At 37.4% G+C, this 21,968-nt stretch overlaps 1 protein-coding gene across 2 annotated transcripts in view; it reads left to right on the top strand.

Moving 5' to 3' along the window:
• Window positions 1-21,490, top strand: part of slc38a3b (solute carrier family 38 member 3b) — a 29,859-nt gene extending 8,369 nt beyond the window's left edge. The window contains exons 2-17 of one of the 2 annotated variants that reach the window (XM_006783134.3): window positions 1,827-1,992; window positions 2,319-2,339; window positions 2,502-2,583; window positions 2,704-2,819; window positions 5,056-5,129; window positions 5,665-5,757; window positions 7,595-7,676; window positions 13,343-13,425; window positions 14,895-14,953; window positions 15,314-15,487; window positions 15,665-15,744; window positions 15,827-15,927; window positions 16,528-16,652; window positions 16,755-16,899; window positions 17,848-17,951; window positions 18,041-21,490. In XM_006783134.3, coding sequence (XP_006783197.1) covers window positions 1,889-1,992; window positions 2,319-2,339; window positions 2,502-2,583; window positions 2,704-2,819; window positions 5,056-5,129; window positions 5,665-5,757; window positions 7,595-7,676; window positions 13,343-13,425; window positions 14,895-14,953; window positions 15,314-15,487; window positions 15,665-15,744; window positions 15,827-15,927; window positions 16,528-16,652; window positions 16,755-16,899; window positions 17,848-17,951; window positions 18,041-18,145 — 1,548 coding nt within the window. In that variant the 5' untranslated portion in view covers window positions 1,827-1,888 and the 3' untranslated portion in view covers window positions 18,146-21,490. The remainder of the gene's footprint in view (window positions 1-1,826; window positions 1,993-2,318; window positions 2,340-2,501; window positions 2,584-2,703; window positions 2,820-5,055; window positions 5,130-5,664; window positions 5,758-7,594; window positions 7,677-13,342; window positions 13,426-14,894; window positions 14,954-15,313; window positions 15,488-15,664; window positions 15,745-15,826; window positions 15,928-16,527; window positions 16,653-16,754; window positions 16,900-17,847; window positions 17,952-18,040) is intronic. The other variant, XM_006783135.3, reaches the window with a different exon arrangement.
• The last annotated feature ends 478 nt before the right edge of the window (window positions 21,491-21,968 follow it).

Raw genomic sequence — 21,968 nt, 5'->3', positions numbered from 1 at the left:
ACAATAGGCTTTTGTTGTGTTTACTGTAAATTCAGTGATCCCATGCTTTATGGTTGTTCATGAACAAACATAATGACTGTAGTTTCACTCACCGTGAGAGGCTCAACCTTTTGAAGAGCTCTCCATGTTTACATTTCTAAGTCTGATTTATTTTTGCTTGTTTGCGATTGCTTTTCATGTAATGGCCAACACTAATCATAAATTGTATCACAAAGTGTATTTCAATTTGAAAATAGCATTCACACAACATTTTCTCCCCTGAATTTACCTCACTGGAAATAATTGCTGTCAAAGGCCAGTGTTGCAACAGGAAGTGTTTACATCAGGGGGTTTTAGGCTAGGGGATTGAGGCTACGTTAAGGGACGTGGTATCATTGAGCAAATACTGACTCACCAGATAACATGGTGCAAGGTATCAGTAATGTTAGGTATTTTTTCTTTTTAATTTAAAATCCAGATTTAGATCTTCTTCTTTTTTAAATTGATGAAAGGTATTCATAAATTTGAAGAGCTCAGTACCCGATTATATTGTGAAGCAGCACGCAGTGTCCTCTCAAGTTTCTTTCCTAGCTTCAGTGGCATTGTATCAATGACACTCTTTAATTGTACACTATGAATAGCCACAGCAGTGATCTTCTGGCAGAGAGGACACTGTGAACACAATTGAGCTGCTCTACCCTGGTCACAGCGGAAACTACTAACAACACACCATTGTCTGTCTAAGTTCTCACTGAAGTATAGAAGAGTATTTATTTCTGTTAAAAAGTCTGAGGCAAATTTTAAAGAGCTATTAATTACAGGCTTGCTAATGATAAAATGACAAATACTCTGACATTCTCTTCTGACTGTAACTGTGAATACAGCGTCCCCCACACTGATGCTACTGTTAAACTGTATAATTATAGTAGCCTCATAATAGCTGTTTTGGAAAGCGCTTTCTCTGTTATTTGAAGCATTTTGTTGTGAGTGATCTGGCATCTCGTTTAATCATACTCATGTTTATATTCATCATCAAGGCCACAGTGTCATTGTGTGGGGATGTCAGCAGTAGCACTAAAAATCGAGGGATCTGGAATATAAAAGACAAGAGCAAATACGGTTATTAAAAAAAAGTACTCTGACTGTGGACTTTGCCTTAGTGATCCTGACTTGTTTGCTTTGCTCCATTCTGAAGTTCTGGAAAGCAGAACATGCATCGTCATATTTCATCCTCACATTTGATTATTTGCAATTCAGTGTATGGACTACAGAAACTTCTGAAAAAGAACGAATGAGGTCAGATCATGTTGTCAAGTGTGTTGAACGTCACTCGCTTGACTCTGAGTCATTCCTGTGCTGTACAGATGTATTCTGGATAGAAAAATTTGACAACGTCATGAACACAACATTTTGTTCCAATTTCTAAAAAAGAAAATTGGGCAAAAACAAATGACTTGTTTGTGGCCTGTAAAGTTTAGCTTTCAGTGACGTGGCACAGACAAAGGCAGCCCCACAGCACATTTCTAGGCCCTCTCTGAAAAGAAGGATTGGATATAAGGGTTTCTTCAGGTCCACCCTTTTCAAGTTTAACAAACTTGCAGAGATGTATATAAGGATATTTTTCACATGGACTAATCAAAAGTCTATGAACTTTTAGAGAAAGCTTGTGTTTCCACGAGCATTAAAAAGTAGCTGATTGTCTACAACAGGCTGGCTGAAACCACATGTCTTGAAGGCCATTAAGCATGTTAAGTGTACATTGTCTTTATGAAATGGTTTATCCAAAACAAATAAGGCCTCTTGTCTGACATGTTATCTGACTCATGTTTTTTCCACCTCTGCCCTAGATATTCAAGTCACTCATAAGAACTGCTTTAATCGAACGCATACACCAAACAGAGCTTGAATTATGGAGCCTTCTCAATCAGAGATGAACATATTATCAAACGGGAAAAGTCATGACCTCGGCGAGGATGTGGGTGTGCCATTGAAAACAATGCTAGATGAGGATCAGTGAGTATTCTTTCCTTATGAATGGCTGCCTTTGTTTCCTTTTTGTCTTTCTCTAGTTATACTTGTGTGAAAGCCACAATCTCATAAATCCAATTAAACAATATTATTTTAAATTCAAATGTCACTGCTAAAGCTAAAAGCAGATGTTTGATTTGTTTTTGCTTACTGTTGTCACTATGATAATTCTCCATTAATAGTGAAAATGATGAACAAGATAACAGATGTGGTGAACCACATAAAGTATAACTTCATAAATAATATTCGCTTTTTTAAATGCATGTTTACCTTGTTTTTGTGCTCGCCTCAACTGGTGGATCCTTATACAGAAATGGCACTCAAACAGTCAGGTATGTTTGCAGAGATTTACGTCAAGGGTTTTCAGCTACATATTTGCCCATTACGTCACCTTCAAAGCACATGATTTGCTAGAGTCTGCAGACGATGTTTGCTCACTTTCTCAGTGGCGGACGGAAATGTCATCAATTAACACCTGCAAATCTGGCCTCTAGATATGAAGAGCCTGATGATGGACTGGAGAACGAGGAATTTTTGCCCAACGAAGGCGGAAAGAAACCCATACGTTTCACAGATGTAAGTGAGAAACCCAACAATTGTAGCTATATAACATAGGTAACAACATTAGGTTTTATCTTAAATTGGCATTTAATGTATACTCTGTTATTTATTTATTTATTTATATTGCATTTACAGTTTGAAGGAAAGACGTCTTTTGGCATGTCGGTCTTCAACTTGGGCAATGCTATTATGGGTAGTGGAATCCTGGGTTTAGCTTATGCCATGGCCAACACTGGGATACTCCTTTTTTGGTGAGTAAAAGAGTTTTAAAACAAAAAATAAAACAAGTTATGTGACATTTTTACAGCAAATCAAACTTACAGAGATGTCTGAATATTGTCTTAAACATTTCTTTTGGAGGAGGATACTTGTTCACCTTTTATCATTAATTAGATTGATACAACCCTTATTTCAAGCTTTGTACAATAGCTTTTACTGTATGGGGACAGTCTATTTTTGCAATGTCAAAAGAAAAGACTATATCTATCAGCATATAGAAAGTTCTGTAGCAGGTAGTTTCAGTTCCTCCCTTATGGATGGATCTACATATTTTACACTGGATGGCTTTTCTGGCACAATTCTCCCATTAATACTCCCAAATGGGAGCAGACTGGCTTGTGACCTCTTGAGGCTGGTTTTGTAACCCCTACTGGTCTCAACACAGGGATCTTTTGTATATTAAGGAAATGTGTTAACCAGTACACTATGGAGCTAGCATATGGAAAACTATTTTGAGACTAATTCTTAGAACTATGTTCTCATGGCAGTGCCAAGAAACCAGTGAAGACCTCAGGAAATATCTTCACCTAGGAAAGGAATTTTCACATGGATGTAGGGAATCACAGAGATCTTGGTATAAGGAGTCATCCTAAGCGATGCTGTCAGGCCCCACATTTATATTAAACAAACAAATGTATGACAGCTTCCCACCTGTCAGCAAAAAAACCAATTAGTCTTTTTCCAACAATTTTCTGACCTCAAGATTTGCTATTCTACTGATATGCAGTGATTAAACTGAAAGGAGGTAAACTAAGTTGTATTTCTCAAAGTAATCTGCTTTTTCAGTGCATTTATAAATAGTACTGATTTATTATATGTCTTAATGTCTTGCAACACATTATATGCCAAGATTGGTTCACTTTTATTTATTGCCTCTCTTAGGCCCCAAGCCTCCTTGCCACATAGGCCATAGAAAGGCCACAGCTCAGAATAACTGAACCTCCAGACCCAATAGAGGCATCCATACAGACAGCTGCTGTCAGACCATGACCCAGGTTTTCCTAGTCATATAGTTTATGTTTAAGTAGCTGCAAAGAAGTGAGACTGGAGCAGAAAATGGCCTCAGCGTCTGGGGAAAGCAGGAAGTCAGTTTAGTTTATACAGAGTAGCTCTTGTACTGAAGGAACCTATAGCCTTATGGAATCTTCCTATTAGTACTTGCATTAGAACTGTATAGTGTATGACTAGCACAAATATAGTTAGACTGTAATATTACATCAAGCCAAATTTAACACATACAGAAAAATAAGTAATAAATAAGTACAGCAAAATAAGTATGTTTATAGATGTCTGTATTATAACCACTAATGCTAGAACAGGTGTTTCAGCCACTGAAACAGCTATCCAGACTGAAAAAAATACTACTGAAAATACATGATACTGCAAGGTTTATAGATCTGGCTGGAATAAGTATTTTAAACAGTTGCAATTAAAGTTGACATATAAAGGCTAATTTACATCATGAAAAGCTGACAGATGTAACACTGCCTGTGTAGCTGGATTTAAGAAATGAGTGTTTAATCCTTCGGGATTGTATTCTGATTTTGAAAGTTCAAGTTTTTAAAACATGTTTATTGCCATCTTGTGCCAGTAGAGAATGTGACATCATGTGGTAGGTTTTTTTGCGGTCAATAGACTTACATTAGTTTATGTTAGCTAACAAAACTAATAACTCAGGAGAAAATAAGGACATCCATCTATCCAGTCGCTTCCGCTTATCCTTTTCAGGGTCACGGGGGGTGCTGGAGCCTAAAATAAGAACAGTAAAATAAAATAAAATATAAAAAACATCAGTTTTTCACTTTTGTCCTGCCCTTGGCTGCGTCAATGAGTTTTATGTTAAAACTGAGGATATGCTGTCCAGCTGTCACTCTCTGTCTCTGAAGCAGTAAGTGGTTCTTCATTGTTTGGTTAGCTGCACTCAAACTGTAAAATCCACCTGTTAGCCATAATGTTTGAATTTGTAAAGCACTTTATGAATGAGATTAGTATGGAGAGCGGCTTTGAAACAGGTGACTGGTGGTTTACCAAAATAAAAAACCTGGAGTCAGAAACGGATTTTTTCTTGTGTGGTCATATGTACTGTGCGGCACAATCAGCTGATGCAGTCAGTGCTAATTTATGACCACAAAATATCATGAATCAAAAAAACAAATTTAATAGTGGTATAGAAAATAACGAGTGTGTGACTTTTGTTTTTTGTCACAGGTTTCTTCTGACTGCAGTAGCAGCTCTGTCATGCTACTCTATTCATCTGCTGCTCAAATCCTCAGGCATTGTGGGTAAGCATTGTGTCATTTCTCAGTGTTTTGAAAAGAAATGGTACAATTACATGTTGTAAAGTTCTCACATCAAAAATCCCTTCGAGATTGCTATTGTGGTTGCCATTAGAAAAGGACAGCTGATAAAGTTGAAAAAATCAAAAACCGCTTAATGTCAAAGAGTGCTTGACTGGAAAAAAAGTTATGTGAAAAAAACTTGATCAACAAATAAAGTATTCATAATTTAAATGTATTTTTAAAAGTCAATTTTGTATAGAAGGATTTGATTTTCAGTCATCGCGACTTGTATAATGCCCTGTCTCATTAAATAAAGACATTTTGTTTTGTTTTTTTATTCCGTAATTTGAGGTTTTGCTGAGTTAAAATTGTCTAGGCAAATTTTAAAACTAGAAAAAAAAGTCATGTCAGCGTACTCTTTATTTATCTAAGTTGTGCAGCCATTTGTCAACCCCTCTGAAAGCGTCTTGTTGTGTTCCTTGGACAGAGATCTTAGCAAGTATAACTGAATTTGTGATTGTTTGTAATCTGCTTACAGGAATCCGAGCTTATGAACAGCTGGGGTACAGGGCCTTTGGCAATCTTGGAAAAATAGCTGCTGGCACAGCAATCACCCTGCAAAATATTGGAGGTGAGGAGATAGTGTAGGTTTGGAACATGTTCGCTCATGTGTTCTTCCACTGGCCTGTAGCTATAAACTGAATTCACTTCAATTCAATTCTGTTATATGCTTATTGCACCAAATCACTTCAAGGTGCCTTATACTGTAAGGTAAAGACCCTATAACTATAGTCAAATAAGCCATTAGTATTACTTTGGCTTTTGGTCCTATTTATAAGTTTGGGATATGATAGAGTATTAACACTGAAGTAGCTGCTTATAAGTAGCTGTAGTCCTTGTGATTTTGACATTAAAAAGATTTGCTCTTCTTACTGACCAGAGAGTTGTTGAGCCAAACTAGGTCATACCTTCTTCTTAAGCATGAACTACTCAACCCAGCTTCTTAAGAAAAAAGCCACAGTTTACCCTGTTGATTTCCGAATTATTAAAATCACTAAAGAAAGCTACCTTTTTGCTGCTCCCTTGTCATAAGGGGTAGTGTGTGTAAATCACAACACCGTTTTTGAAAAGAAAATAATCATAATCAGTCATCAGTATGAGTTATATATTTTACAAATTCTAACACAGATTTCAACCATTTCTAAGCAAAGAAGCAGCCACAATTAATGTAGTCACTTGAGTTAGGCCCAGGATATAGCTCCCCAGGCTGGTTTAGATTGTACCTTTTAAAGAGAACATATTCAGAAATCAGTAAGTTTTTCTGATCTCTGGCGTTCCACAAGGCTCCATCATTGGTCCTTTGTTGTTAGAAAAACATGTCTGCAGTTACTTGAAAATGGAGCTGCTTGATTACTAACAGACTCAAAAAGATAAAGCTGCTTTCCTTTCTTCACTAACGATTAGCTTTGGTACTGATTGTAAGATTACATTTGATGATTACATTTAAAGCATTTCATGGCCTACAACAACAAAAACATTTCATCAAGTGAAACTGAAGCAGTCAGTCATGAGTGTCATCGGGCAACAGTGGCTTTTCCTAAGACCAGAGTCAAGACAGATGGAAATTATCTGTGAAAGTCACCATAGATTATCACAGTCATTGATGTTTTTTTGTTTTGTTTTTTTCACTCTTTCTTTAAACTTGACTTTAAAAATGTTCTTAAATGCATTTTCCAGCTCTATCTTGTACTTAATTATTTATTGTAGGAGAGCTTGATTATATGTTTTAGTGTGATGTGATGTAATGTGATTTTAATGTGCCTCGCAAAGCTTCTTAAGCTCTAAATTAGTCCATAATTGAGATAACCCCATACTGATTTCATAACTAGTTTGCTGCTACTACGTGGTAAGATCTGGTACGATCTGTATCCAGATAACTGAAAAGGGGAAAATATGTTAATGCAAGCCGTAAACGCACAAGCATGTCACTGTGATCAGTCATACCACTCACTACCACTAACTTCACCTGCTCCTTCTAACCAAAACATTCCGACAGAAGTTGCAGATATTACTCATAGGTATAACAATTACACTGTAAAGAAGCTACAAAGCATAATTGTCATTGGAAAACTGACCTTATTTTTCAACAAATACACACTTTTGCTTGAAAGGTAACAGAGTCTATCGTCCCAGCTCAGCTAAGTTATAATCTCTAAGCAATAAAGTTTTGGTGCGAACGATAAATACTGAAAGTAGTAAAAGTTAGTAAAACATCCATTTTCCCAAAAGTACAAAGGACGTGACCACAGTGTCCGCAGTAGTAGCGACGGCTGTGTCACCTATGTAAACATGATGTGGTAAGTGTACTTGTGTCATGGTTTTTCTGATGTTTGTTTGGTTAGCGTGTGTACTTGCACTGTGGTTTACTTCACCACATGTTACATTTCCCCTGTCTTGTCTTGTTACAGCTATGTCCAGCTACCTTTACATTGTTAAATCCGAGTTACCGCTGGTCATCCAAGCTTTCCTGAAGGTTGAGCCCAACAGCGAGTGAGTCTTGTCATTTATGTCCTTTTCAGTATTTACACCACCGGGCTGACATGAGCACATGAGTCTTGCCTGTTGTTGACCCAGAGCTGAGACACTGTGTGCAGGGTCATGGGGCCTAGCCCAGTTTGCAGCATTTACTGAGTCAGTTGGTTTGGGGGTGTAATGAGAATGGGAGCCTGGAATTGGCTGAACAACAGGAAGGATATGATTGGGCATCTGATACTAAAGCACACAACATCAATCCTCACTACTGTCAGCTTGTAGAGGCAAGCACTGTCCACGTCAGAGTTGTGCCAGAGACACGGTCTGCATAAGGCCACGGAGGACTGAAGTAGATTCCAGCTGTCTGTTTAAATCTAAAAATGGATTGCAGCTATAATACTTATGTGCTCAATTTATTCAATAACTCAAGATACTCAACAGAATACTTTATTCAGTTCAATTTAGTTTTATTTATATAATGCCAACTAGCAGGATTACACATGTCAGGGCATAATGTGCAGACCTTCTGAGTTAAATGGGCTTGACACAAGATTTTCATCTAAGCATGGGACTTGTTCCAATTGTTGCTCGTTTGTGTATTTTAGTGGAATTTTTCCCTTGCTTGGATAGACTCCAGCCGCCCCATGACCTTGTATTCAATAAGCAGAAGGGAATGAATGATGCATGGACTCATAATTACATAATTGTTCAAGTCGTAGGTGCTTCAAATATTTAAAGTCATAAAAAAAGACCTTCAGCTGTAAGGGGTCTTGCAAACATAGTGTGGCAATCCAGAATCCTGACCTCAACATTATTAAGTTTTAAGTTAAGATTAAAACCAACTGAGACAACCTAAACCAGGGGTAGGCAACCTTTCTGATGGCGAGTGCCATTTAAAATTTCCTCAGAAGTCAGTGTGCCACATCATTGCATTAGATTAATAACGCTCTATATTAACAGTTACACAATATATAGAACCACTTTATAGAATTATATTTGTTTGCATATGTTGGCAGCTATCAGTGAATAGTTATCATCTATTTTGAAACAAAAAAAGACACTTTTTATCCATAACAAGAACTCCATAACAGCAAATGAACTGTACAACAGAAAATACAAATGCTATTTATGGTCTCCTCACAACAATGATAAGAAAAATAAACTAAGCCAATATGGCATGTTTGTTAATACAGAGACACACATGTTATGTGATCTCTGGTCTCCCATTCAGAGACACAGGTCTCCAAGTGTCCAGCATTCAGACGGCTACCTGAGGACACTCATGTGAGAGAAAATCTACTCACACAGATATGTAGAGCCAAATACTGTCAATAAGGCCTCTGCAATGTTCTGAAGACAGTTAAACTTGTCAGGTAGTGATGTCCAGCAGGTAAAAATGCAAGCTCCATGAACACGCACAGCTGTGGATTCCAGCTGCTTCGATGTTGCATTAACTGGCATTAACTCAGCCAGTTAATGCGAGACAAATCTAGCTGCTCATTAAAGATTTCTGGTTTGATCAGAAAATAAAACATTGGTCCATACACCTGAAAGTCCCAAAAACGCATTGTGAATTCTGTCTCGACTCTACGGATGTATCCGTGTATTTCCGTGGTGCTGATGCTGAGCGGAAAGCTCCTGAAGCTTTTGAAGTGTAGGAATGTGGAAAGGTAACAACGTCCCTCTCACCAGTAGGCTAAGTTATTTTTAGCCAATTACAAGTTGAATCTGGTAGTTGGGGTTGTTAGCTAAAATACCGTCATTAAGAAGCGGCACAACTAATGTGTCTATGCGAGCTGCCATTTACCATCTGAAAAGGTCTATTTATTTTTTAATGCACCTTTTCAGATTAATCCACTACTGGGACAAAAAAACAGCCCGGGCATTTTGACTAGAGACCAGGTATTAAAGCTATAAAGCCTTTGAATGAAAACAAACGCTGTTGTGACAGTGATGCACACTGTCTTGTTGGTATATGTATGATTTCTATACATTTTACATCAGATAAAAACTTTGGTTGTAAGATTCAGATAATTATTTAATAAAAGCTAGATATTTTAAATGAGAATAAGAAAGTATTTCTTTGTGCCCCCCTTTCCCTGTTAATGCCCTATCTGGCCCCCCTGGCAAAACTTTGCCAGATCCGCCCCTGCACAGTTACCAGCTGTCAGCTACTTTAAAAAAAGGATCCTGGTGTTATTTGTCTCTCAGAAACAGTTCATAACTTCCCTTCAACTCATTCATGTCACCTAAAAGGTAAACCTGTTTCTCCATCACTTGTTCAGCTCTGATGATTCAGTAAGGACATCTCCTGGTTTCATCTTCATGTTTCCGTCTCACCACATATCCAAACCAATATCATGACCAGCAGCTTTTACAGCTGTGGCTCCAGCAAACATCAGCTGATACTAGGAATTAATATTAAATAAATTCTAACAACAGCTGATCAAGCTTAAACGTGCTGCTGTTGTTTAGTGCGACATCCGCTGGTTTCCTCTTTCTGGCGCAAAGTGGGCGATAAACAAACAAGAGAGAAAAGCCGATCAGCTGATCGTTAATCAGTTTCATGATTGAAGTAGCAACAGGAGGGGGAGGGGAGAGAATGAGAGAAGAAGAGGCAACTCCAGCTTTGTGTCTTTTTCCATTCTAGCTGAAGTACGGGACAAACTGTGTCCCTACTCAGCTCAACACCAAACGCGTAATATTTTCTCTGAATGCGGGAGAGAAACGGGACGATTCTGTCTTTTTTAGATGCCCGATGGCCAGTCCAGCTATCGTCGTGCCATCAGTTAACACTTCTAACTGATGTTAACCCCGTGCCTAGGGTTGCCGACCCATGACCTAAACCCACATAACAACTGCAGTTCTCTCGTAGTTCTCAACCTACTTGCCACCTACGTTAAACGCTTATAGCCAAATGAAATAGATGTATTGAGCTCTGTAACTGCTCTACATGCCTTGCACACACACACACACACACACACACACACACACACACACACACACACACACACACACACACACACACACACACACACACACACACACAAATGACAGCAGCAGGTGGTGTAAAATGGGGTGCCAAATTCTGAGGCTGAGGATAGGTCAGCTCAGGGCCAGCCCTATAGCAACGGAGGCACACTGTGTTCATGTCCACTCGATGAAAATTGTCGTCCAAATTCATGGCGTCACAGCAACTAAGAGGAATGAGGGGTGTGTAGTGGGTCTGCAGCTTTATTTATGACTAGTGGCTCTTGAATTAGAAAGCTATCGTGTGGTGGAGAGACAGCCAAGTGCCTTTCACTCTGCCTGAGTTTAAGTAGTTTGTGCCAGTGCTGAAGTAGATCTGAATTGGTTGGTGTTGTTTTATGTAGGGTATGTGAAGGGTTTTTTTTTGGCAAAATATAAAGGGTCCAGTGATGTACAGCATGTTCAAATACAGAGAGGCTGAGACATTTGGAAACATGTCTGCCATTCAGTTCTAGAAAAAAAATCTGTTAATCCAACCTAGGGTTGTCACTCTATGAGAACAGTGAAAGTTAAATCAAAAACTAATTTTGAGGGAGAGAAAACCAAAACTGTTTGTATTGTCACTGCTAATGCAACTTTGGAAGCTAAATGTTAAAATACTGCTAGTCAGACTAACACAGTTTACTTCCAAAGACTTCATTTGACTGAACTTGGATTTCAACTCTAGACTTGACTGGACAGAACTCGTCCCAAGTGCAAGTGCACCTGCATGTGAAAGCTGCTCTCATTTGACCTACCGCCTAAAAGGCCAAAGAAGGCATGACCTATGATTTGTGCAACTTCCCCTGCTTTTAAGTGACTCGCCCAAATTCGCATGCACTACACTGGTAGTGTCATAGATCACACTGTGTTCCAGCATGTAGGACTGTGGCAGACAGCCGATCCTACTCTTTGTGTTTCTTGCAGGGTTAAGAATAACAGGCTTAGCAGTGAGAAACAGGCTTTAGGGGACAAAGACTTTCCTATGCACAGGATTTAAGAGACAGTTGACTTTAAACTGCATGTTTGTGTGGTCCCATTTGGCTCTACAGCTCCTGATGTTTTAAGTTTAGACAGGTAAAATGACTATAAACATGCTGTTTCACCACATTCATTTATTTATATTCACTTAGCAGATGGCAGGTAGATAAAGCGCTAAAGTTCACAGAATAACTCGCTGTATGGATAAGTATAAAAAAGGCGCTGTAAAGTCCCTAGATAGATTAGTCCCACTGGAAAAAGTCATATAGATGCCACTGCATTCCGTTTAGTATAACTGATGATTTGAGTAGTGATTAAAGACAAATAAATGTTTTTAAAACTTAAATATATTATGTCCATCCTTTATTACACAGCTGGATCACAGTGTCAAATCAATAAAAGCTATATCATAAAAGAAGTCAGACTCTCTGCAGCATCTCTAACTGCACCCTAACACCTGACAACTGAGTGTCAGCATTTATACAGCGGTTAACAAAGTTATTAGACCACCTGTCATAAAACAATAAAACACAAATATTTCAGTAATCTGTGAAAAACATATTTAAAACTCAAATTTATAGCTGTTCTTTGGGCAAATAACAAAAGGAAATAATGTTTTTATACCCAAATTTGAGCAGGTGCAGTTGATTGGTAGGTAAACAACTGTAATTCGGTATCTTGATAAAATATAAGAATGTCTTTTACTATTTTTTCTGCTTTTTCTGAAAAACAGTAAATTTGAAAATTTGATGATAACAACAGTAAATTTATTTTACAATTAAACTAAAAAAAAACCCATAAATAATGATTTTGGTAATTACTAGTACTGTTATTTAGGGCAATTGGAGAATAAACCTTCGCAGGTTTGCACCCTCTGAACCTGCGCAGGATGTGTCAAAAACAACAGGTTATGACACAGTGTAGGTTATGGCGTGGGTTACAAGATAGTTTACAGTGCAGGGTTTCAGCAGGGTTTGCAGATATGACAGATACCACGGTGTAGATTTAACACAGAAGTACGAAGCCACTGTAACACTAACATTTGTCTACATGTCCTTAGAATAAACATATACATGTAATCTCAGCTATTGAGGTTGCACAACAGAGATATTTTCTTAATTGAATGAATTTCACAAGATATTTGTTCAGAGTGAGGACATGTCTGGGGACCTGATGATGACAAACTAGCAGAGCTGTAGAAGGAGACTGTAAATGTGAACACTAATACTTGTCTGATGTCTTTTTTTCTGTTTGAAAGAGAGGATAAAGTGTCTGACAGGGACTTTAAGCTGATACTGGTAACATTTGCTGACTTCTTCAGTCCTAAGATGTTTAGGCACCATAGTGTTTTGCTTTACTGCAACTGTGACCAGTCATATAAATAATCTGAGTTATGCAACACACTATTCTAGTACTTCTGTTGAGAGTAACATAAGCAGACACATTTTTTCCACAATCTTGTGGCCAAGGGTGTTCCCAACAGGTTACTGTTGGCCTGACAAAATGGGGTACATCAACCATTTGGACCAACAGATTTTTAACAGCCCTGTGTCACAGATTTAGCTGCACTGACATTTTTAAAAGTACAAAAACAGCACTAACTCTATGCTACATGTACAGAATGAAGAAACATGTTACCACCACACACTCTTACCAAAAGCTTACCAAAATAAACTAGATTTTTCTCCAAACAGTCTGTGGTACTTGAACGGAAACTACCTGGTCATCATGGTCTCTGCCAGTATCATCCTGCCCCTTGCTTTAATGAAACAGCTTGGTGAGTATAATGTAAATATATCTTTGTTATGGGAGTACTGTTTTCCACTTCCATTTACCAAAGAAAGCTGTTAGTGTGTTGGAACATGCTATAATAATACCTTTTTACAGATATTAGAAAACTGTCACAGCTACAAATTGCTTCACAGTTTGAATAAAAGCCATATGTTAAAGATAAATATGCACGTTCGAATGTACAGACACATAAAAAGGCACATAATCGTCAGAAGCTCATTCAGACATATAAGCAAATAGTTGTAAACTATGGCCAAAAATAAAGGGATGAGGATTAAGGGAAAGCTTACCTATAAAAATGAGTTTTCAGCAGTCATTCAAAACAGTTATCAGAATCAGCTAACATGTGATCTAATGCATACATCAGACAGTGATGATGTTTTTTTCTCCCTACAGTTGCCCTGCTGTTAAAAAAGAAAACAAAAACATCCTCTTTTGAATCAGACCACTAAGGCAACTTTAACCTTATTGTTGACACAATACTAAAGCGAGTGGGCAATTGCATATAGGTGAATGTATAGGTGTTTTCTGCACACACAGTGACCAGAGATAAAAGATAAGCTTGAAGCAGATAAAAAAGCCAAATTTACTGATCTATGAGTCTAGCCAGACTTCCAGGACCATGTACACAACACCAGCGGGTTTAACTTTCCAATATAAATAATAAATTATTTGAATTTCCTAAGAGTAAAAAAAAAGTAATAATATAATATGTAATATAATATACTAATAATCAATAGCTAGTGAAATAATATAAAATATGTATGTTGTCTTCACTTAAATTTACAGTTTGACTTACATTTTTTTATTTTTAACTTAATTAAATGGATCTCCATGGCAGCTGGGCAAGGTCCCTGCATAACAAGTATTATGTGTTTACAGTCTGTATTAACAGTTAATGTCCTTTTATTCAGCTACTCGTTGTAACATAGCTTCTTTAAAGTAGTTTTGCTCCTTTTCATTATACTCCAGAGTGGTGGGTTTGAGTTTTGGGTTGTTTTCTTGCAGTGCATTTATCTAACTCGTGCATTTGCCAGTTTGTGTTCAAGAAATATTTTCTATACTTAGAAGTTATCAATTAAGATTATTTTAAATTAATCCAGCTTATCTAATAATTTTGAAGGCAAAGGTATGTACATTGCAGTCAAGCAATTAGTGCGTTCTTGTCCTACCCCTCACAGTGAAAACAGCGGGCTGTTCAGTTAAAAATAATTTCTCCTGACATAATCGCACTCTCAATTCCGGCATATTCTGCTCGTTAATACACAGTATAAACATGCCGTCTTTGCCCTCACAGTGCTGTGAGGTCACTCTGTACATTTTCAGGATGTTATTGCAGTAGCTTCATTTATGACAAGGAGCATCTAAAGCTAATGCAGTTAATAGTGGTTCCAAACAACACATGCATTCAGTCTGAGGAGCAGTTATGAATTTTCTCGTTCTCTTTATTTTCAGGTTACCTTGGCTACTCCAGTGGGTTTTCTCTCAGCTGCATGGTGTTCTTTCTCACTGCAGTAAGTTGGTCCAACACACACAGTGGCACATCATCACAGTCACTGCGCACACAGAGCCTCTTTTGCTCTGGCATGCCTTCCTGGCGTACACTTTATGTTGCTAACTTTCCCATCCTTGTCTCTATTTTTGGTGGAATGTGTCAGTGTTTGATAAGGCTAATATAAGAGCTACTACAGACATCAGAGGTTCAAAGTTAAATCTGTCTACTTAGAGGCTGAGTGGCCCTAATCTAGATTGAAATGGTTTTTCTAAGTAGTTGTTGATAACTGGAGGATGTTTTTTTAATGACTGACATATCACCTTATCCTTATTTTTCATGATATTCCTGTTTGTTCTTCCACATGTTGCCACATTTGCAGGTTATCTTCAAGAAGTTTCAGATTCCCTGCCCCTTTGAGGAGTTCTCAGTGAATGGTACCGCTTCCCACCTCAGCTTGAACGATTCAGTCCATATCCATGAGTACAACAACGGTGTGGTTCACGAGGATGATGACTCCCACTGCACCCCACGCATGTTCACCATCAACCCACAGGTAGGCGGCTAAGATGAAGATCCGTTTGTATCTGTGGATCTGTATCGCTTTCGAATATTGAAAGCCAGAGATGCTGAGATGCTGTAAATGTATTTGCTAGTTTCCCCACATGTATGCGGGGAAGCTCAACTGCACTGCTAATAATAGACAGTCATGTGTTTATGTGTCTCTTAACAGACAGCATACACAATCCCGATTTTGGCTTTCGCTTTTGTTTGCCACCCTGAGGTCCTGCCCATCTACACTGAGCTACACAAGTGAGTCGCCCATCTGTAACCTGCAATGTTTGATAACATCTCAGTGCAAAATGTGGCATTAATGTCCACTCTTTGATTTTAGCCCATCAAAGAAGAAGATGCAGAAGGTGTCCAACATTTCCATCTTAATCATGTACACCATGTACTTTCTGGCGGCTCTCTTTGGCTACCTGACTTTTTATGGTGAGGGCAATTTTCCCTGACATTTCTTTTACGATTGGTGTTTCAGTACCAGCAGACGAATACAAATGGCTGTGTTCATATCAAGTGGACAGAACAGTGATAGATATTTGTTATTATTAAGTAGGACAAAAGGAATCTAGTTTGGGCTCAAACATATTTGACTAGGGAGATTCGTTTTTTTTAGAGGGGCAACTCAGATACGGTGTTAAAATGTTCAATATACTTTACAAATCTTGCAAAAAATAAAAATAAAAATCATTTTCCTTGCAAAGGAATAGCTTTTCCTTGTTGTTAATTGTTAGTTATTGTGTATTAGCTATTAAGTGCCATCATCCAGACGATCTAATGTGGTTTCTATAAAAGCGTAGTAACCTTTTTCATGGAAAAATTGAGTCTCTGTAGACAGTTTTTTTTGTTTTGTTTTGTTTTGTTTTGTTTTGTTTTGTTTAATGATCCCATCCTTTACAGAATTTGCCCCTACTGTGTTACATGGAACCCAAGCGCCCTCTTGTGGAGATTGTTTGTCATGGTATGCTGTCCACATTTGCTGAGTAATGAGCTCATGCGCAGCTAAACTAGTTTCTGTTGATATTTTTGTAGGCAATGTGGAGCCTGAACTACTGCACACATACAGCCGGATTGATCCTTACGACACTTTGATCCTGTGTGTGCGAGTGGCTGTCCTTACTGCTGTAACACTGACAGTCCCCATTGTGCTGTTCCCAGTAAGTGATGCCTTTTATTTCAGTCTTCAATTAATAATTAAATTAATATTGTAACATTATAGTGTTTCTGATGTGATTTTTTTTTTTTTTTTTTGCCCACAGGTGCGTAGAGCCATCCAGCAGATGATATTTCCCACCAAATCTTTCAGCTGGTTACGTCATATTGCCATCGCTCTCATTCTTCTCACCTTTATTAATATGTTGGTGATATTTGCTCCTAACATTCTGGGAATCTTCGGCATTATTGGTGTGTATAATACTGAACGTAAAGTTGAAATAATATCAAAACAGTAATGTTTTTCTTATGCTATGGAGTCTGAGACTCAAGAAGAGGGGGTATAATGCCTAAATCTCCAAGAGGCAGTAAGGGAACTGATAGGTTGGATTTATGGGTAACTTCAGTTGCCATTTGTATACACACACAAACAAATATTAAATGTTAAAAACGTGACCAGTGTCATGGACACACTGACAGCTTAAGTCAATATTTTTGTTCCACTTTGTTTTCAGACTGAGGTCATGTTTCATAGGTTACAGGTAAAAGTATAAAACATTAACTTTAGGGACTACCGGGTACTTCCTCAAAGCAAGGGTTTACATACAGAGTTTACCTGTTTTTGAATCTATGCACAGAAGCAGAAAAAATAGAGGATATAATAAAAAGAGCTGTTTTCAGATTTTGCTTTTTTGTGTGCTAGTGTGTAAAACAGAGGGGATTAGGAGGATGGGATTAGGATCAGGCCCATGTATATGTTGTATAAATAATCAAAAAGTCTGAATAAAAGTATAAATTACAAATCAAGTTTACAGAAGAACAGCAATGACACGGTGGTTAGCACTGTGGCCTCACAGCAAGGAGGCCCGGAGTTTGACTCCACTGTCTGCCCAGGACCTTTCTGTGTGGAGTTTACATGTTCTGCCTGTGTTTGTGTGGGTTATCTCCGGGCACTCCGGCTTCCACTCACAGTCCAAAGATATGCACTTAGTGGGGTTAGATTAATTGGTGATTCTAAATTGGTTGTCTATCTCTCTGTGTTAGCCCCGTGTCAGATTAGTGACCTGTACCCCTGGAAGAGAACGAATGGATCGAGAATTTAGAAAACAGAAAACAAACATCAACAAATAATAATGAGTCCCGTGTATTTTTTTCTTATCAAAGTTTTATTACAGCATTGCATGCTTTTTTATTTTTCAGGCGCCACATCAGCTCCTTGCCTTATTTTCATCTTCCCTGCTGTCTTCTACATCCGCATTGTTCCCAAGGAAGATGAACCCATGAACTCTCTTCCTAAGATAATGGTGAGGCAATGAAAATATTTGCCATGCATGTTATATCATTTTTCAACTTCTTGATAGTTAAGTCCAATATGTTTTCCCATCATTCTTAGGCTGCCTGCTTTGCCGCTTTGGGTTTCTCCTTCATGGTAATGAGTCTGAGCTTCATTATTATCGACTGGACAACAGGGGAAGGCCTTGCTGTTGGAGGACACTAAGTGCTGCTTCATTGTGTGTAGTCTTAGGGAAGGGGTACATACTGTAAAACGGTCAATGGTTAGAAAATACTGTCAAGTAAGCAGGAACACACTACAGGGCTGCTAAGAACAGCTTCCGGGTTTCTAAATGTGTAAAACACCCAGTATAGTATGTGGGTAGAAAGGAATCACTCTTGGAAATCAATGTAACTTTTGGACTGTAATTTAACATGTATCTGTACAAAATCCATTTATTTCAATATTTTATTATTTAAGTTAACAGAGTGTAAAAATTATTTGAATAATTACGAATGAACAGGGTTGTTGTTTTGTTTTGTTGTTACCCTGTGTTAGTGCGATAACATCCAAGGATGCAGGGATGATAGTGAAATTGTCTTTCCCTGTTGTTTTCCCTTTACTCACACACACAAACAGCTGCAGCTGGCACTGTACAGAGAAAGACAGTATGATTGACAGTATGAAAGGAAACAAATTAAGATAAAGTATAAACAAGAGACAGTAAAATAACATACGTTTTATGTATTATTAGTTATTTTCCATTAAATGCACAGAAGAAAACAGATTATTTCAACCTGCACCAGCAGTGATCTGAACTGTTCATTCTCATCATTATTATGGAATATTATATAATGAGGTATTTTAAAGCCTTAGAGCATGGCCGACATTTAATTATGTGTCTGCAAGCTTTTGCTTCATATGCATAAATCAACAAATTTTATTCAAAAACCTGGGTGCCTTTTAGCATTTAACAAAAAGCACACAAAGATACGATGAAAGCAAGAGTTTATATTTATTTAGCTAACTACCAGAAACATGTTTTTAATTTCAAATGAAATATATTTAATTCTACTTTATACAATGAAACCAATGATCATGATACAGAGATAATTCACACAAATAATATTTCATTTGTTTGTTAAAATGTAAAGTGTTTGATAAAGAAATGCCTTTTTAATGCTTTTTTAGTGCATATAAGCCAACTGTGACCCTTTATATAAAGAGTTCAAGTTTACTTTAACACTTTGTAGAAGTTTATTTACCTTATTTTATTCCTTCTTTGAGGGTTTCAGAAATAATTTCTTTACTCTACCACATCACTACAATTTACAAGTTGGATGATGACTGTGTTTAAAAAAAAATAAATCTAAACAAGTGCCACGCTTTTCATGGATAAAAAAGAACACCTACAGGAACGTTTAAAGCCCAGTAATGAGCATGTTATGTCCAGTTTCCAGTCTTTTTGCTCAGCTAAGATAACAGCTAGGTAGCTCTACTTTTATATTTATCGTAAGACGTAAAACTGGTGATGATCTCATTTAATTTTAAGCAGCATCAAAGAGAATGTTCATCTTCCCAAACTGTCCCAACTATTCGCTCACTTTTAATCACCCGTGGTTAAAATTTAAAGGATGTATTTGCCCAGATTCCAAATACATAAATAAAGACCATGTAAATAGTTTGGTTGTACCCAGGTTTTAATAGGAATTTTATAAACAAATGTATAGACACGATGTATATATATAAAAAAAATAAGCAAATAAAACCAAAACGTCATCCATTGCTAGATACCGCTAGGTAAAAATGAAGAAAATGTAGTTTCTAGTTGTAATTCAGTTTGGACCTCTGACCTCTGAGTTGTTGGGTTTTTTTGTTGTTGTTTGTTTTGTTTTTTTGGCTCTGCCTGCTGGAAATCTGTAAAATTAAAATGAGTTAATTTGATAGATCGATGTGATGATGATGCTTTTGTTATTCTGTCGCATTGTCATTGCTTCACTAGTTGATAGTAATTTGCTTGGTCTTGTTGGCCATAAACATGAAGTTAATCTTTTTGCATGATCAAGTCTGTTCTGTATTTGGTGTAGTGAGCAGAGATTTGCCTTCCAGCACTGTCACATAGAGATGTTAAGTAATAACTGTGCATTTGGCATCTTATAGTGAAGCGTACTAAAGTCCCAATCTGTTTTGTGTTACGTGTTAAAAAGTCGTTCTTAAAAAAAACCCCCTCAGACTATTACGATTACTGTCATTACGCTCAGAGAGAGAAGACTTTTTTTTAGTTTAATTCATGTGTGTTGAGGAATACCTCCCAAGTTTTGGCTTAAAGTGATCTGAACACCCATAACGGGTATGACTAATTACATAGGAGTATGCTTTCACAGACTACAGGGGCTTTAGATTATGTAATATATATGAATATAAACCATAAATTCACAGCTTTTAAACCAATGGAAATTTTTCTCATGGACAAAAGTTAGAAAAGCTTATGACAAATACTTTCAACTTCTACCCAAAGATGGTTTTATATTGTATAACAACTCCCAGGCTTTAGAAAAGTCAAGGACAAATTCTCAGTTTATTTATATATAACTCTATTTTCTGTTTTTTGTAGCAGTTTTGACTCCAGGTTAAGTTGGGTTTTTTTTTTCAGACTAATCATGAGCAGAAGAAATATCCAGTATCCTTTTCAGTATTGCTTTTTCACATTTACTTGCTGAGCTCCTTGTGGTGTTATTGGTGGTTTAGTCTCATCAAGTTCAGTAACCAAAGTTACTAAAGGGATCTTGGGGTTACTTTAAGGGATCTTGCCAAAATAACAACTGACTACCTACTACTGCTTTAAAATGCTATAGCTTTTAACCCTGGAGAACCCTAGGGTTCCCTAGAAAACCAATGGGGTCGGCTCTGACCCCATTGGTTCTCCAGGGGTAAACATGTGCCACCACATGATATCAAATGTTAATCCATCACGCATGTAAGCAAATCTGTGTGATATGTTACTAGAGCTGTAGTTCAAGAAGTTAATTATAACGTCGCTACAAGTAGATAACAATGTCTCTGGACTTTGGTGACTTTATATAAATAATGTATATAAATGTATGCCTTTTATATTTGTGTTGCATATTTACAGTAGCTTGTAAAGTGTAAATAGCTGAACAATTTTAGTTTGCCAATAAAATAATTGTAGATGTTTTTAGATTGTCTTTCTTGGCCTCATTTACCCCTTGACTCAATCAAATTGTTATTTGGACAGTGCATGTTTTTTTTTCTTTTACTATGTACTGCTCTTAATTTGTAGGCAATTTTAGTATTTGATATTAATACAATAATGTGTGCAAGCCTTGAGTCATTCTTCATTTCTTTTTTTTATATTGCTAGGAAAATGCATTCTCTGTCAAGATGATCCCGCACTACTTAAATAATGTTAAGATCTGGGCTTTTGGTGATTGGTGGCATCTATGACTGTTAGTGCCTCATCGTGTATTTTGCTATCTAGGTCTGTTTGTATTGCACTGGCAATATGCTTCAGATCGCTGTCATGCTGAAAAATAAATGAGATCCTTTCCAGATGGTACTGCGTGGCGGATCGAAATCTGTTGTACTTTTTTGAATGCATAATTCCATCCCCAACATTACTAGCTGACATGCAGCTCCGACCATGACAGAATCTCCACTGTGTTTCCCGGATGACTGTGAACACTCACTGTTGGACCTCTCTCTTGAACTCATCTGCACATACTGACAACAATTTGAACCAACATTTTCAAATTTTCAATTTTCACTCTGTAAGACCTGTTACCGCTGATTTTTAGTCCAGTTGTTCAGTAATTTGTCATGCATCAGCCTTTTCTCCTTGTTGTCTTTGTTTAAGAATGGATTCTTGACAGCCAACCTACTGAGACCATTGCTGATGAGTCCCAAAAGGTTGATTCTGTTCATCTCGACGTAGTGTTTTTAATTGGGAGAAACATTTTGTCACTCATCCAAGTGACGTCTCTGCAGAAGTAATTTGGATGAGTGATGAAACGTTTATCCTACTGGAAAT

Source organism: Neolamprologus brichardi, chromosome 5, assembly GCF_056152115.1.
Source record: "Neolamprologus brichardi isolate AB-2024 chromosome 5, ASM5615211v1, whole genome shotgun sequence".
Taxonomy (NCBI): Eukaryota; Metazoa; Chordata; class Actinopteri; order Cichliformes; family Cichlidae; genus Neolamprologus; species Neolamprologus brichardi.
Note: the sequence above shows the minus strand (reverse complement) of the source record. Positions and strands in the feature narration are given on the sequence as shown.